The following is an 18,087-nucleotide window of genomic DNA, read 5'->3' on the forward strand; positions in this document are numbered from 1 at the left end:
AAAAAAAAGTGGACCAGTCCTTTCCTTATTAAGGAGCAAAAATATATTGGAAAATAATGATTATTAGCAACCAGAATTTCCAATACCAGGGCATTATAACAGGTGTGAATTAGAACTTAAACTAAGTAAGACTCTTTCTGTGGAAGAATGTGAGTTCTTTTAGCCCCTGATAATGTTTTAAGAGCATCTTATGTATATTAAGTTATATAGTGCACACTCCCAGAAGCTAGTGACCAAATCTATCAGCAGAGCAAAATGACATACATTAGATCCATGCCGGCCAAGAACTTCCCATTCACCACTGGTAATTGCTAGTTCCTCTTTGACAGGACACTTGAAATCACCTAAAGGTAAAGACAGTTCCAATTCAATCCTTTATTCCAGACCACAAGCAAATGAAACAATGACAAGTAGTAGTCTAGAGCCATTCCCCCACTCAGCCACCCACTCACCCAAACCAAAAAACTCAACTGTTATTAAACAGTCCAAGTTATGCTTCAGGGGTATAAAAATGTTTGGGAACCAAACAGTTGTTTTAGATGTTACAGAATTGTTCACTTAGAAATGGTTAATTTTGCCATGTGAAATTAACCTCAATTAAAAAATAAAGTTTACAGTTAAAAACAAATTCAACTTAAATGTCTTCACAATACTTTGAAATAAATGAATGGAATAATCCATGCAAATAAAAGGAAATCAGCAAAACAGATTGCTACAGCAAAGCCAAAAACAAATCCACCTGCACTCCTAAATCTCTGGCAAGCCAAACAAAGTTAAATGTGTTGACAAGGCTTTTATTTTAGAAGTGCAATAAAACAAGCTACTTTAAAAGTCAAAGAAAAATTAAAAATATAATTCTCCATACTGCAAAAGTACACCAGGGAAGTTTTATTTATTTATTTATTTTAATGCCATAGTAAATACCAACATGCCCCATCTGTCCGTCTGTGAATCTGTCCGGGTAGAGGGGGATCTATCAGTGGTCGAGGAGGTTAGAAATTGAAAATACTCTCTTCTAGTTGTTGCCATCTACAGCTAAGGGAGCTGGAGACAGGTGGAGAGGGTAAGATGGTATAGGGGTCCATATTCAGTTTAGCTTTTCTTCTTAGATATAAAAATTTAAGTTTTTTTTTTAACAGTTTTTAATAATAAACTTTACAGTCAGATAATATGAGGGCAAGTCAAAAAGTATTGCTGTATTATCATGAAAACTTTCACTAGACAAATTTTTTTAAATTTGAAGCTGTTGCATCTTACTATCTTCCATCCAGGTCTATTATGTTTCTGACCCTCCCCCCAAGGAATGCTGCATCCTTGATTTCACACCGTGTTAAAAGGGCAGTTCTGGCACCCTTGAGGGACACAAACTGTGTTCCTTTTCAATACTGAATTTTGGGAACAAAGAAGTCTGAAGGGGCTGTAGGATGGACAAAGTGAGGTTTTCCACAGACTTCTCCTGACAGCCCGTAAAGAAGGAGCGTGGCCCCCGCCGCCTCACCAGGAGAAGCAGGGGTGGGGCTGCGCTGGGAAGAACGAGCAGGTGCGTGGTCGTGGTGGAAAAATCCCTTGGTGCAACTTTCCTGCTCCTTTTCTCACCAATGTAATATTTTGTTTTTCAAGAGCTTCTTCAAAATAAGCCCTTGTGATTGTCCTTTGCCTTTTCAAAAGTCTATCAAGATCACCTTCACCCCTTTGAAGTCCTCAAAAACAGTCACCATAATCTTTTGAGCTACCCTCTTTGCCTTGAATTTAGCTGGTCCAATGGATCTTGGAAGTCAGTTTTGATCGGACCTTTTCCTGAAGATACCCCAATAAGAATACTGAAAGAATTTTTCTGTGGCCATTGAATGATCACAGAAAATCAAATCCACTGCAAACAAGTCAATTCTGATCCACAACTACCCTGCATAGTTTTTGAAGCTTTGCAAATCTACATGGGAGCAGACAGCCTCATTTTTCTCCCAAAGAACAGCTGGTGAGTTTGAACTGCTGACCTGTGGTTAATAACCCAACACTTACTGACAGCATCACAAGAGTTCCTTAACCTACTACAAAGTCTTTAAATTCCAAAACAATTATTAAGGTAGAAAACTATAATTGAGACAAACAAAGAAACAAACGAAAGTACCACTCCCCACCCCCCAGGATTATCCATCCATTTTGTAGAAAAACTACCATTTTTTCAAAGAGAAATTAAATTCAGTTGGCAAAATATTTAATTTTATCTTGGGCAACAAAATTATATCAATATGGACAGTGGCGATACCAGGAGGGAAGGGGGGTGTAGTAAGGGGGAATTGATCACAGGGGGGGACCTCCTCTCTGGGGGACACGCAGCAGAGGGGTGGGTGAAGGGAGACGCCGGGCAGTGTAATATAAGATACAATAATAATTTATAAATCATCAAGAGTGCATGGGGGAGAGGGGAGGAGGAAGAGGGAGAGGGGAAAAAAGGAAAATGAGCTAATTCCGGGAACCCAAGAGGAAAGCGAATTTTGGGAATAATGAGAGCAACAAATGTATAGATGTGTTTTACACAATTGATCTATGTATTGTGATGAATTGTATGAGCCCCAATAAATTGATTAAAAAAAATTACATCAATATGAAGGGCTGCAACTATAAACTAATTTCAAAGCAGATACTGGCAGCATTTAAAAAACATCTACTACAAAGCGAGTGCATAAGCAAATGTGGTGAAGAAAGCTGATGGTGCCTGGCTATCAAAAGATATAGTCTCTGGGGTCTTAAAGGCTTGAAGGTAAATAAGCGGCCATCTAGCTCAGAAGCAACAAAGCCCACTTGGACGAAGCACACCAGCCTGTGTTATCACAAGGTGTCAAAGGATCAGCTATCAGGCATCAAAGAACAAAAAATTTTATCATTGAGAATGAGGGGCAATGCAGAGTGGGAACCCAAAGCCCATTGGTATACAACTGGACATCCCTTTACAGAAGAGTCGTGGGGAGGAAATGAGTCAGTCAGGGTGCAGTGTACCAAGGATTAAACATACAACTTTCCTCTAGTTCCTAAATGCTTCCTCCCCCCCTCCCCACCGCCCCAACTAACATGATCCCAATTCTACCTTACAAATATGGCTAGACCAGAGGATGTACACTGGTACAGATAGGAACTGGAAACACAGGAAATCCAGGACAGATGAACCCTTCAGGACCAGTGGTGATGGGAGGGTGGAGGGAAGGTGGGGTAGAAAAGGGGAACCAATTACAAGGATCTACATATAACCTCCTCCCTGGGGGACAGACAATAGAAAAGTGGGTGAAGGGAGATGTCAGACAGTGTAAGACATGACAAAATAATAATACTTTATAAATTATCAAGGGTTCATGAGGGAGGGGGGGCAGGATGGAAGGGGAAAAATGGGGAGCTGATAGCAAGGGCTCAAGTAGAAGGCAAATGTTTTGAGAATGATGAGGGCAACAAATGTACAAATGTGCTTGACACAATGGATGTATGTATGGATTGTATAAGAGTTGTACGAGTCCCCAATAAAATGATTAAAAACCCCCCAGAAAAACATGTACTATATAAAAATCTGTAATAAGTATATAACATTTAAAATTAAAAAAAAAAAATGAAATAAAGGGGTTACCGTTAAACAAATTAAAAATTACAGTCAAGGCAAAAGAGGAAGTAAACAGTAATCTCACTACTCAAAGATTACTCACTGTTAATAATTTATTGGTTGTTTTAATTTTGTCCTAAATTTGTACAAATGCATTTATACTTTAGTTTAACTTAGGTATCTAAGCTTAACGCAGGCTTATAAAGTATATAGAAGAGACGTTCCATGACCCTGACCCCCTCAATAATTGTTTCCTTTCAAATGTTATGAAGAAGTTCTCACTTGGGGCTGGTAGTCCTCCACTGGATCGTTTATATTTGCTCTCCTTCAAAATGGATGTGATTTTATACAAATGACGGAAACCTGTTTTGCATTCAGAGGCAAAAATAAACTCAATTTCATCTTCATGACTTTGTGGGAAAACATAGAAGATGTCATGAATCTGTAAAAGGAAGAGATTATTTAGTATACATTTCAACGACTAAGTACTAAATATTCAGCTAGGTATCGGTGACCCTACAGGACAGGGTAGAACTGTTCCAGTAAGTGTCCGAGGCTGCCCCTCTTTGTGGGAGAAGAAAGTCTAGTCTTTATCCCATGGAGCAGCTGGAACCACGACCAACAAGCATCCATTATGCACCAAGGATCCTCTAAGTGAAGCAAGAAAAATGCCTTGATAAACGTACTTAGAAATATCAACCATGTAACCACGGTACGGTTACAATTCAGATTTTTGCTTGAACTTTTCAGATTATCTTATTTTAGCTAAAGATTTCACCATTGAGAAATAAATGTTTCCAAGTGGAGAAAAAGAAAAATACAACCAGAAGTATTTCCTTATTTACCATCTCTGCAATCCTTTGAAACAGGGAGTATAGTTTACTTACTAATATAATTCTATTACAGAAATGATGAGGGGGAAAAATGTTCTTAATTGATCTTTTCCTAGAGAAATAGTCTCTTTGTATAACATCATTCTCTGTTAAATTGGCATATTTTGGTACACAATTGGCCAACTTAAAAGCAAAAGTCTCTTCTAGACACTTTGATTTGAAGTTGTCTCAGAAGCACTGATGACGAGGTTCTACATTCAATATTTGTTATTTCCAGGTTCAATGACAAGTCTGCAGGCAGAATCTACTTTCTATTGAGAAACCAGTCCATTCTGAAACCAACATTCTGGCTTGAAATATTCTAACTAAGGAAATACTATTCATGGTTCCTCTGATTAAAAAAAAAAATCATGTTGACCGTTTGCTATCAAACGAAATTTGCTTTAATATTCTGAGAAAAGTACATGGGAAGGGCACGTACATTTATCCAGATGTCTGTGGTCTCTTCATATATTATCAGTGGCGTCACAGAGTCAGCCACCGACTCCATGAGTCTCTGACGCTCCAGGGCATCATCTTCCACTGGGATGAAGAGGTCAGGTGAGATCAGCACTATCTGCAGGCGAGTTTGGGAGCGATCTAGTAGGATGGACCAAGCACTATTTACACAAATAAAAGAGAAGTACCAGAAATAAAGCAAAATCTCAGAAAGCAAACAATACTCTTCAACTCTCTCCTCTGACACTAATCCTTTCTTTCATCACCAAGAAGGAACTGCTTTAGTATATGCTAAATGATCCCTTTCAGAGAGTTAATGAAAATGCACTTCCTTTTGAGAAGTCTTTTTTTAAAGTACAGTTTTCAAGTGTCTAAAACCACAGGTGGCCTTTGGCATGGCTTTCTTCCTTGGTACTCACTCAGTGCTAGGCCCTAGGTGCCAGTCTCATGAACGTGCTGTCTCCATTAGTCAAGAACTGCGCACCCTCAGCCTGTATACTTCCACTAACACTATACAAGGAAGCACACATGCTTCACTATAAAAATTAAAGTAATAAAATATAACCATAAATAACAACAAAACTGTGATGGCTAAGCAAAAAAGTAATAATAATTAAGATCTAATGCTCATAGGATTACAAATCCACAAATTTACTTCGTTCAGGAAAACCCCCGTGCAGAAGGAACATGCTGCGCATGTGAAGCAGCTCCAAGTGTAAGGCATCCCTAAGAGCGCAGATGCCTGCGTCTCGGACCAGCGGTAAGGAGCTGACGCTTTAACATACGCACTATTGTCCCTCTGGCGTCCATCCCGCTCTGGCGATATATTCCACTCCTTCAAATAGAATCTCAAATGGTTGAATGAGTTCCTTATCTATGACCTCTACAATCTATTTAAAAAAACAAAAAGGAAAAAGAAAAGGAATCTAGTTAGCATGAGTAGCAAGACTTAAACTGTTATCTGTAATAGACACATTTTTAGACCTAGATATTTAAAAAGGCATATATGATACAGCAAAATTAGCAGTTAAAATGAGTTATCTATACAGTTGCCCTTATGCCTAAAAAATGGTGTAAATAGTCAACATCTTTCATGAGCTTATAAACAACAGAATCTTTGCTAATAACTGGGAAAATCAAGTTTCCATTACTTTAACGTCTAGTATCTAAAAAAAATGCCAGTGTCTAATTTCCTTATATCTTAGCCTAAAATATGTTCATGTAATGTATTAATGAAATGGCTCTTGATGAGTAAACTTTTTTCTTTGAAAGTCTAGCAGAGAAGAGGGCTAGACTTTGTATTCATGCTTATAAACATCTAACTTCCAAATGGAAAAGAACAAGATGAAAAATACAGGATATTCAATGCACCTCACACCTATCTAAAACAGAAGGTAATGCACCAGTCAATAACCACAAAATACAAAAAGGGTAAGTCAAAAAGTACTACTAATAGTATTCCAGTTTATACGTTAACAAAACACATTAAAAAAAACATATTTAAACATGTCTCTTTGAAACATGTCTCTTCGATCAGTGGATGGCTAGAGACAAGTTCTCACTTGTCTTAGTCTCCTCGGGTGCCTTCAAATACATGCCAATCAGAATCATGCCTTCTGCTGATCATGTTAAATGTTAAGGCAAAAAGTTAGCCCAGTGGGGTTATGGCTACCGTTTTTGGAGATTTCAAGTGGGTAACCTTGATAAATTTTCTCAAAGGATACAAGATGATCACAGGGGCTCATTATGAAGACATTTTAAGAAAAGTGACAACTGCATTGGTGAGAAAAAAGGCCAAGAAAATTGTGCCAATGACATTTTTCTACTATGGCAATGCACCTGCTCATTCTTCATAACAAGGTATGTCCTAAGTCCTAAGAGAATTTCACTGGAAAGCCTTACCCCATGCACCCTACAGCCCTGATCTTGCTCCTTCAGACTTACTTTTGTTCCCCCTAATCAACAAACACTTTAAAGAGCACGATTTTAAGTCCCTCAAGGATTTGATGCAGTATAAATAGAAAAATACAGAATTCTTTTGCAAAAGGTTAGAGATGCAAACACTGTCTTCAGCAGTGTATACACTTCTGACTTAACCCTTGTGTTTATATATATGTGCTTTTTAAAAAAGTGATCTGGAGAATTAACAAAGGCAAAGAAGAGTCACTGGTATGGAGTGGCATATATGCACACCACATTCTTGTCATGGGGACCAAGAGGAAGTTTTGAAAGTAGAAAATTAGGTCATTCTAAAATCATGAGCCACAGATGTCTCAGCAAAATCAATGACTTAAAAAAAAAAGTGTAAGGACATCGATGACTAGTTTGTGACTTCTGTAGTGAAAGCAAGGCTAATTTTTACTGCAATGCCCCTTATTGGTGTAAAATAATATATGGTGTATAATAAATGACCATGACACCTTTAAAAAAAAATGTGTATCTAAGGCTCTAATAAGATTGGTCAAATGACATACGCACCAGCTCACCATTCTATACTTACCCTTCCTGCAGCATCAACCATTATTTCCGACATCTTAAAAGTGACTTTCGGATTCGGTGTGCCTTTAGAAAGAGACATAAATCAATAGTAACCTAGCTACAAAATCACGGAAATTAATTTTGCCACATTACTCCTTTATACCCTTAGGTCATAAATATTGTATGTTAGGCCTTTACTGAGCAATGTTCTCAGATCAGTATCTCCAATTTATACTTTAATGTATAAACCCAAGCCAAAGCCATTGCTAGCTAGTTAATTCCAACTCAAAAAAGGAAGACCTATGTAGACTACTGCTCACTGCGGCACCACTGACCACAAGAGGAAAGTCCTCATGTGCGCCTCGAAGACGTCATGCTGAGTGAAGTCAAGCACACAAGGACAGTTACGTGAAACAAATGAGCAGTTAGTGGTTACCCCAAGGTATTATGGAGACAGAAGCCACTTTTCATCGAGACTATAAATGAGCAATATTGTCTATACTTTTGGATGACTGCAGAGAAAATCTTGTTTGGAAAGAGGAAATGAGTGAATGTGAATGCCAATGACTACGGTACCTGTTTTAGGATAACGGAATGAATCTGCTCTCCTTGTTTCCAACATAGGGGATGTAACATGAATAATTTCCACCTCAGATTCATCATTTTCTTCATACAGGATTCTAAGAATTTTGCCACCACTAGGAGCTTCAAAGGAAATTAGATATTGAAGATTTAGAAGAATTACTCCAAAAAGTAATCCTAACTGACCATTTTCTTTAGTATTAGATTTCCTATGTCGAAATAGTAATTTATGTATAAAATTTGTACCTTTTTATATGACAACATAACTAGCCTTTCCAGTACCATGAGTTATTTACTGCCAAGTGACTTTTACTAGTTAAACTGAAGACAGAATATGTATACATAAATATTTAAACCAGTTGTTTAAATGGTTTCTCTCTCTATTTCTGCTTAAGTCTTGTTCTAACAAATACAACTATAGCAAAAATTTATATCTTACAATGTCCAAGTTCAAGCCATGTCTTAAATATATATATATTTGAAGGATATGAAGTATTCATATAGCTAGTTATAATCCATCTGTTTGCTATGAAATCTATTAAGAAGTCTTAATCAGCATAAAAATTAAAGTCAGTGAAATATATATTATAGGGTAGATAAGCAAATGTGGTGAAGAAAGCTGATGGTGCCTGGCTATCAAAAAATATAACATCTGGGGTCTTAAAGGCTTGAAGGTAAACAAGCGGCCATCTAGCTGAGAAGCAACAAAGCCCACATGGAAGAAGCATACCAGCCTGTATGATCACGAGGTATCAAAGGGATCAGAACCAAAAATCCTATCACTGTGAAGGGGGTGGGGTGGGGAGTGTGGACTGGAGACCCAAAGCCCATTTGTAGGCCACTGGACATCCCCTTACAGAAGGGTCTCGGGGAGGAGACGAGCCAGTCAGGGTGCGATGTAGCAACAATGAAACATACAACTTTCCTCTAGTTCCTAAATGCTCCCCCCCACCCCTTATCATGATCCCAATTCTACCTTACAAATATGGCTAAGCCAGCAGATGTACACTGATACAGATAGGAACTGGAAACACATGGAATCCAGGGAGGATGATCCCTTCAGGACCAGTGGTATGAGTGGCAATACTGGGAGGGTGGGTTGGAAAGGGGGAACCAATTAAGAGGATCTACATGTGACCTCCTCCCTGGGGGACCGACAACAGAAAAGTGGGTGAAGGGAGACGTCGGACAGGGTAAGATATGACAAAATAATAATTTATAAATCATCAAGGGCTCATGAAGGAGCGGGGAGTGGGGAGGGAGGGGAAAAAAAAGGACCTAATGCCAGGGGCTTAAATGGAGAGAAAATGTTTTTAAAACGATGAGGGCAATGAATGTACAAATGTGCTTGACACAATTGATGTATGTATGGATTGTGATAAGAGCTGTATGAGCCCCTAATAAAATGATTAAAAATAAGCAAATAAAACTGAATAAAAAAAGAAATCTGTATTATATATGTATGGTCATAATGTTAAACAAATTCTACTGGGTCATGGGCAAAAAGTTTGAAAGCAAGAGCTTAAGAGAGCTGACTCTCAAGCTCTGTAAGCAGTGAAGTGCCTGTAATTCACCGAGGAGGAATTGTTCCATTTTCTCGTGTCCATTCATGCAGTGACTTGGCCATCTGTCCATGTGGACTTTCATGCTCAATCATATGCTTTTATATCAACTTATTCAAGTATGATATTTTTAATTTTGTCACCGATGGTGACCCAACATTATCAAGACCAACTTCTACATGAAAAACTGGCAAAGGAAGACGAGGACTCTAAGGCCCTGGAACACAGTATGAATGTGTTCACCAGATTCTGGTGGGATCTAAGTTGCACACTCCAGGTAACTCGTGTTAGGATACACTCTCCAATAATTTTAGAATCTATTATCCAAAACACAGAATCTATGCACTTAATCAATTGGTAGTTAATCTCATGATATTTTAAATGATCTATATTACTTTGAAACCCCTTACCTGATTCAGCTTCTGGACACCACCAGTAACCAGAGTACCTATCAAACTCCTCCTGAAGGACAAAGGTGGCAACTCCCGCTGATCTCGGATCATCTTCGAGGTTGGCCAGCTCTAGACAGACAAGGAAGGACGATGACCACCAGAGAAGCGATCTTGTCAGAGATTCAAAGCAGCAATGAGTTTATTTTTTTAAATGTAAGTCTTTATAAAATTTCTTGTGGAAAACAAAAGTGATATTTAAACGGAATCTAGTTGCTTGGATTGTTTGTCTATTTATGTCAAAGTCTTATTCTGATAAAAAGAAGTTTGGCAAACTTTTCTTATTTGAGACGTAACTGTACCACAGTGTGGACTGTAGGGACATGAGGACTGAATTCAAATCAGAACGCCACCATTTACTAACTCTCTCACTGTCAGCAAATCACCCAATCTCACTCCACTGCAGCGTTCTATTTGAAAATGGGGATAACAGCCAACCTAGTAAGGTTACTGGGAAGACGAAATCAATTAATTCACATAATACAAAAATGAAGTCTGAGTCACAGTACATATTCCATTATCATTAGTTATTTTGTTGTTTAACTAGAATCATGGAAAAAATAATTAAGTAAAGGGTCAAGTGTCTCAAAATTCTTTTATACAGAGAAGTAAATCCTTAGGCCTATTCTGCCACAACAGTTCAGCTTGTAGCTTTTAGTTTTGGGGGTTTTTTGCCCTAAATTTTCAGCAAATAATCTGAAAGGGAAACTTTTAAAAAAAAAATAAAGATTTTGTGACACAGGGGAATGCTTACAATACTTGAATGAAAAAAACTACATGCTATGTTTTTGTATTTATAAACATATTATGCATCCATTTTTTAAGTGCTGAGCTATAAATCAAAGCACTATGTGTGCTTCTCTCCAAGTAGAATTACAACCAAAGTCTTTTGCTTTCTCAAATGCTGTGTAATTTACAATTCTTAATTTGCCAAATGCATATATAATTTTGTAATCACATCAATATCAAGACAGAACACTTTCAATAACTTTGAACATTCCTTTTGGTAAAAGTTTCACAAGTTAGGTTATTCAGCGATAACTGGGTTATTTTTGAGATTTATTAGTGTTACAGGCATCAGTAGGCATGCACCACCTTCTTACTTATCTACAATCTTGTTTTCAGACATCTACAATGAAAACAATAGTAAAAAATCCACCACCCTTATATTTTGTGAATTAATGATGGATATCTAGAAGTAAGATATGTGGTGAACAGGCAGAGTGAGCACTGCTTTTGTCTCCACAGGAAAGGGAGCGAGGGACCAAACCTCAACCTGGTGCACCAAGTCTTAAGGGTAACATACAGGCACGAAGCAGTGAACTAATGAGGTCTGCAAGGCCGGGTCAGCCCCTATCCCAGGTACATCAACCTCCCTCCCCAGAAGAATGAGAGAGAGAGAGAGAGAGAGAACAGCACCCTGGCCTACCAAGCTTCCAGGACTACATTCTTGCTCGGAGCAGCCAAAGCAGAGAGGACCATAGGGTCGGCCTCACCGCAAGATACGATATGCCCTTACTGACCCACAGCAATACAGGGTGCAGCACTGGAGACACATTGCAGAAACTGTGCACAGTCTGACCCCCCTACCCACCCCACCCCACCCCCACATACCAGGGTGTAACACAAAGGGGGTATAACAGAGCAGCAAGGAGAGCAAAGTAAAAAAGGCCTGGAGGAATTCTGAAAATAGACTTCGGATTCGGGTAGGGGGCAGGGCTTGGCACTGCATCAGACCCGGTAGAAAAACATTCATAAAGGACAGCAGACAGACCTGGAACTATTCATAGGCTACTTTTTTCCTTTTTCTTCATGTCTACCTATATAAAATACGTAGGATAAACAATTCCAAGGAGAAAACAACGGGACCAATGATTCCGAGGAAACGGGAGGTGGGGGAAAAGAAGGGAGTTGTCAAACCCAGGGAACAACAAGAGATCTAAAATCAATGGCCAAGAGGTCATAAAATGTCTGGTTGGGGGTTCAATTAAATGCAATGTAGCCAAGAGGAAGTAGAGAGTCAAACGAAGAAGGAGCATGATAGAACAGGAGGAAAGTAAAAGGATATAGAGGAAAGAACTAGGAGGCAAAAGACATTTGTAGAGGTATAAACTTAGGCATGTACATATGTAAATAAATTAATATATAACAATAGGGATATCGGTCTATGTATATATATATTTATAGGTTAAGTATTAAGGTAGCAGGTGGAGATTGGGCCTCTACTCAAGTCCTCCCTCAACGCAAGAACACACTGTTCTAATAGCCTGGTATTCTGTGATGCTCACCTTCCCAACATGATTGCTGAAGGCAAAATGGGTGCATAAGCTGATGAAGAAAGCTGATGGTGCCTGGCTATTACAAGATATAGCACCTGGGTCTTAAAGGCTTGAAGTTAAACAAGTGACCATCTAGCAGGGAAGCAACAAAGCTCACATGAAGAAGCACACCATATGATCATGAAATCAATGGAATCTGGTAGCAGGCATCAGAAGACCCAAAACAAACCACAATTTTGATGCGAACCAGAGGGGCAGGAATGGAGATCCAAAGCCCATGTGCAGACAATTAGACATCCACTTACAGAAGGGTCATAAGGAAGAGATAAGCCAGCCAGGGTGCAGTATAGCACCAGGTAAACATACAACATTCCTCTAGTTCTTTAATGCTTCTTCCTGACCACAATCATGATCGCAGTTCTATCTTACAAATCTGGCTAGACCAGAGCATGTACACTGGTAGAGAGATAAGAGCTCTCAACACACAGAATCCAGGGCAGATAAACCTCTCAGCATCAATAATGAGAGTAGTGATACCATGAGGGGAAGGGGAAGGTGAGGGTGGGGGGTGGGGGAAACCAATCTAAATGATCAGCGTAAAACCCCACCCTCCAGGGGAAAGAACAACAGAAATATGGGTGAAGGGAGACAGTGGATGGTGTAAAATATGAAAATTAAAAGAATTTATAAATTATCAAGGGTTTACAAGGGTGAGGGAGGGGAAAAAAGAGGAGCTGATACCAAGGGCTCAGTAGAAAGGAAATGTTTTGGAGATGATGGCAACATATGTACAGATGTGCTTGATACAACTGATGTATGGATTGTTATAAGGACCCTAAGAGACCCCAATAAAATGATTTTTTTTTTAAAGTTATGTGGTGAGAGTTAACTCTAGCTGTGATGGTAATGGTTATGTGTCATTTTAGCTGGGCCACAATTCTCAATGGTTTGGCACTTATAAGTGACATAATTTGGAAGCTATATAATGATGTGATTTATCAATTATGTAATTTTGTGCTCCATTTTGTGCTCTGATGTGGTCATATTCCACTTTCTTACAACACCAATTTCACCTAACAACCTGGACTCCAACAGGTCCACAAGTGAAAAGAGTGAGTATTATTCTGATGTATCTGAGCTGCTTCCAGAATTGGGCTATTTATTATCAGTACAGATGCCATCATGAGCGTTCACATACAAGGATTTTGTGGATATGTATTCTTATTTTTGTTGAATAAAATACCCAGGAGTGGAAAGACTTGGTAGTATGGGAAAGGCTATGTCTAACCTGATAAAAATCTGCAGTTTTCCAAAGTGGTTTATTGTATACTCCTAATAGCAATGCGTGAAGTTCTACCAGTTGCTGTTTTTAGCTAGTCAAGTGGGTGTGTGCTAATAATTTTTATACTCTCTAATTACTATTTTTGCTCCAAAAGTTCATGAAAAAATAATGGATCCTTTCCATGAACTCTTTAAAGCTCCCTCATATTTCCTATGTTGTATGAAATGAATGTGCAGTTCAAACCCAAAATCCCTTACTCCTAATTTTTTAGTCTACAATGTCTGGAATTCAGAATTTTGAGGGCTTTACATATATTATACATCCACCATGTGTTAGGTAACATCTCCAGCAGAAGACTCAAACACCCTGTAATCAAATACACGGATACTCTGACAGTGAACTTATGAACAGGCACCCTAAGTAGGATGAAGTTTATAAATATCGTCAGGGCAAGTCAGGTCACATTTTGCCACCACTAAGATTTTATACGAAACTAATGGAAAACTTAGTTTCCAAAGCTCTTTAATTTTGGAATTAACCACAGAGCCAAATCCAGCTAAGAATTTAAAACATAAATACCACTAGCTTGTTTCCATGGTAAAGTGCAGATAAAAGCAAAATAAATTTCAAAAATAATTTTCTTCAGGAACATGTATTTAAAGAACCGTGAATTACCGTTGTGCACATAGGTGAGCCTTCTCTCCTCTCTGGTTACAATGTTGGATATCCAAATATCATTGCTATGGATAAAAGCAATCCAGTCGGGATCAGCAGGGCATAATTTTGGGTCCATCCGTATGTTAGGACAACTAGTCTCCACTAAATTGGGTCGTAAGGGTTGTTGCTAGAGAAGTAAAAATCATTTTAAGGCAAGTAGTAAGGTAATGTACACACGTTTGTGAGCATCCTTTCCAAAGGACCATTTCAAGGTAAATGCCAACTACGACAACCATTCCCCAGAAAAACATATGCTTTCAAATGCCTTAACTTATAAGGACTTTTATTTTTCATTATGAATTAGAATGCTAAAGTTAACAGATGAGGAAAGGAAGACTGAACCATTTTATTGCCTGAATTTGTTCAAAGGGGTAATTATTATCTACTTGATATTTAATTATTTATTACATATTTACAATTTTACAGATTTACAATGTAGTTTACCCATAAAAATAAAATAAAGCCAGAATCATCACCACTGTATTTTAAAAAGTTCTAATAGTAGCACATAAAGAACTGCATGGAATCAATCAAATATTTAAAATCCACCATAATTTATTAAGGCACATTAAACTTTGAAGGTAACAAAACATGAACTGCCTTGTGGTAATAATTGCTTAATAAAACCCTCAGCATTTACACAAAACAAATGTGAATTAATGTATTTTATAGTTTTCTTATAGTAAGTGTGGTTAGCATTTTAAATGTTGTATGTTAATACTATTAGAAAGGCTAACAATTTAAAACATTGGAAATATTCCTATTAAATTTCTTTAGTTGTTGGGAAAACAATTTTTTGTATTTGCTTGTTAATTACCATACTGATTTGGGTGCAAAAAAAAAACCCTTTAGTATCCCAAAAAAGACCTCACAAGCAGGATCTTCAAATTGAAGAAGAGTCCATGGGCAGTACACAGGGTTCAGGCATCTACCAGCCACAAGGCTGGTGATTTGAAACCACCAAAGGTTATCTTGGAAGAGAGAACTGCCCATCTATTTTCAACCCCCCTGGAAGAGTTCTCTGCACACATGGGAGCACCCTGAGTGAGAACCGACTCGGTGGTAACGAACCACCACCCACACCAACTTACTGTAAACCCTTGTGGCCCTCCATCTTTCACATGGTAAATCCCACTGCCGGCTTGAAACAGAAATGTCCCACTTTCTTGGTGATAATCATAAGACGCGATCCCAACTGTTCCGATGCGTTTTCTTTCTCTTAAGAGCTCTTCTTCCCGAGAATACATTCCATAGTCCAGTGTTGCCTAGTACAAAAAGAGTGGTCACGTATTCCAAGTTCTGAAGTTTAGGAGGTTAAAATATGAGACTGCCATGGAACACTGATAAAATACACCGAGTTTTATAAATGCTTACACATAAATATGTATTTTTGTGTTATAGCTAATATTGAATTACATGCATGCACATTTGTATGTGTGTAGGTTCCACTAGCAAGAACCTCACATACTTTTATTAGTTCTGACCTTTCTGTTTAACTACCTCTGCTGACTTTCCACTGAAGTCAAGAGTAATGTTGAGTATGTGGTTATTTTGAGTACTCCCTTTCTCCCTAAAAGTCACAGCTTGATCTGTACTTAACAGTCTCAATCCTTCACAATCCAGACATAAGAAAATTCATAGCTAAGAAATAAACCTTCAAAAGGCAACTCTAAATTTATAACTTGGTGGTTAAAAATTTATTATTTGAAAAAAAAAAAAGTATTATTTGAAAGAATAAACAAGTAAGATGAGAAAAAGAACCCTGAAAGATCAACTGCCAAGAACAGGGCTAGAATTACCAGATATTAAAAGATTAAAATATTTAATCTTTGTAATGAAATAATATACTTAAATAAACCAAGAACAAAAGAACAAAACACCAGATCCAAGACAGAAAATTAAATATACAAATGCGCAGTTCAAGCCCCCCAAAAACGGAAAGGTAGGAAAATGAGGGGACTTTAAAAATCAGTGATGCTACAATTAACAAGAAGCCAAATACGAAAAGATAAAACTGGATCTACTTTCCACACACTCCAAATATTTCAGATATATAAACATTGAAAATGAAACCAACATTTGCTTCCAGCCAAGATGCACTAGTAAGAACTGGAAGACTTCCCGAATTCATGAGCTGTAGCTGCAGCTGACTCTGCAGGAAGACCAGAGAGCTAAGGTTTGCAGAATAAAGTCATGATGGAAAGAGAGCTAACTCAGAGAGAACTCCAGACAGGGGTCCCTCTCAAGCGCATGGATATGAGATCTGGGGGAAAGAGAACTCTGTTTTCACACAGGACTGGATAATAATAAAACCAGTTCTCACCAGCCACACTGGAAATCTCTTTATTCGATGGGCAACAGGTAGAGTATTTACAAGCCTCTTGGCCTTGGTAGGGTGCCCTGGTGGGTGTTATGTTAGGATGCTAACTGCAAGGGCAGCAGTTTGGACCCAGCAGCTGCTCCCCAGGAGAAAGATGAGGCTGTCTGCTGCCATAACAATTTATAGCCTTGAAAGATCACAGGAATAGTTTTGGGGCAGTTCTCTGTCCGATGAGTTGGAATCTACTCGAAAACAGTGAGTTTGATTTGAGTTTTGCCTTGATAGGATAAACATGACTCTGAGCCAGCTTAACAAACCCTAAAAACAGGACCCCAAAGGATCAAATTACTTTCAAATAACAGTTATATCCCAGAACAAACCTTAAGAATATTCACAGGAATAAATGTAACAAATTGAACAAGATTAAATAAACTCAAACTCACTTCCATTGAGTCCACTCTGACTCAAAGTGACCCTACAGTGACCAGAACTACCCTGTGGGTTTCTGGGACCATAATGCTTTACAGAAGTAGAAAGCCTCATCTTTTCTCCAAGAAGCAGCTGGTGGTTTCAAACTGCTGAACTTGTGGTTTGCACCTTAGCACATAACACACTATAGAATCTAAGGGGGGAAAAAAAATCTAAGAAAAAAGACCACACAGGCAAAGGAATAGGAAAATATAATCAATAATAAAAAAGGGAGGAAAAAATATCAAGCAACCCAGAACTACTTTGATAAAATTAATAGATAAAAACACTAAAAATTATGACAGCTGTATTTCATTGGCTCAAAAAGTTGTGACTTGAAATACGTTATGTTAAAAAAAAAAAAAAAGAAATACGTTATGTTAATAACACCCAAATAAAAAATAAAGACTACAGCTACAAAGTCTGAGATGAAAGATATACAAGATGAAATTAATGGTGGATTAGACATAGCAGAAAGGATCAGTGAATTTAAAGACACAGCAAAAGAAATTATCCAAAACAAAACGGAAAAAAAACTTTAAAAATTGAACAGAGCAACTTAAACAGAGTTGTGGGATAACGCTGACTTGTTTACATATAAGTAATTGAAGATGCTGACTCAGAAGGTGAGAAGAGAGTAATTATGTAGTTGTTGAAATAGGTTCTTTATCGTCGGAGGAAGAAGACTCATTTGTAAGATAAATAGTTAAATAAAAATCCTAGAGTTCATAATTTAAATAAGAGGTGTCAGTCAGATATTACATTTTATCTGAATTTATTTAAGTTCAATTTGACACCTAACATTTCAAATATTCACACCAAAATAAATAAATAAAATCCTCAAACCAGTCTAGATAAAGACATGTACATATGCAAATATATTTATATGAGGATGGGGAAATAGATGTATGTGCCTATATTTATAGGTTTAGTATTAAGGTAGCAGAAGGACATTGGGCCTCCAATCAACTACTCCCTCAATGCAAGAATACTTTCTTCTATTAAATTGGCATTCTATGATGCTCACCTTCCC

General features: G+C 37.9%; 1 protein-coding gene across 1 annotated transcript in view; it reads right to left on the reverse strand.

Moving 5' to 3' along the window:
- Positions 1 to 18,087, reverse strand: part of DPP8 (dipeptidyl peptidase 8) — a 57,911-nt gene that overhangs the window by 22,866 nt on the left and 16,958 nt on the right. Inside the window, exons 5-13 of the mRNA XM_045285652.1 lie at positions 15,358 to 15,531; positions 14,225 to 14,393; positions 9,950 to 10,060; positions 7,972 to 8,100; positions 7,418 to 7,479; positions 5,707 to 5,807; positions 4,901 to 5,078; positions 3,869 to 4,028; positions 265 to 344 (exon numbers count right to left, since the gene is read on the reverse strand). Of these exons, the coding sequence (XP_045141587.1) occupies positions 265 to 344; positions 3,869 to 4,028; positions 4,901 to 5,078; positions 5,707 to 5,807; positions 7,418 to 7,479; positions 7,972 to 8,100; positions 9,950 to 10,060; positions 14,225 to 14,393; positions 15,358 to 15,531 (1,164 nt within the window). The remainder of the gene's footprint in view (positions 1 to 264; positions 345 to 3,868; positions 4,029 to 4,900; positions 5,079 to 5,706; positions 5,808 to 7,417; positions 7,480 to 7,971; positions 8,101 to 9,949; positions 10,061 to 14,224; positions 14,394 to 15,357; positions 15,532 to 18,087) is intronic.

The sequence above is a fragment of the Echinops telfairi genome, unplaced genomic scaffold, assembly GCF_000313985.2.
Source record: "Echinops telfairi isolate 266 unplaced genomic scaffold, ASM31398v2 ScPeMD7_7475;HRSCAF=8513, whole genome shotgun sequence".
Lineage (NCBI taxonomy): Eukaryota > Metazoa > Chordata > Mammalia > Afrosoricida > Tenrecidae > Echinops > Echinops telfairi.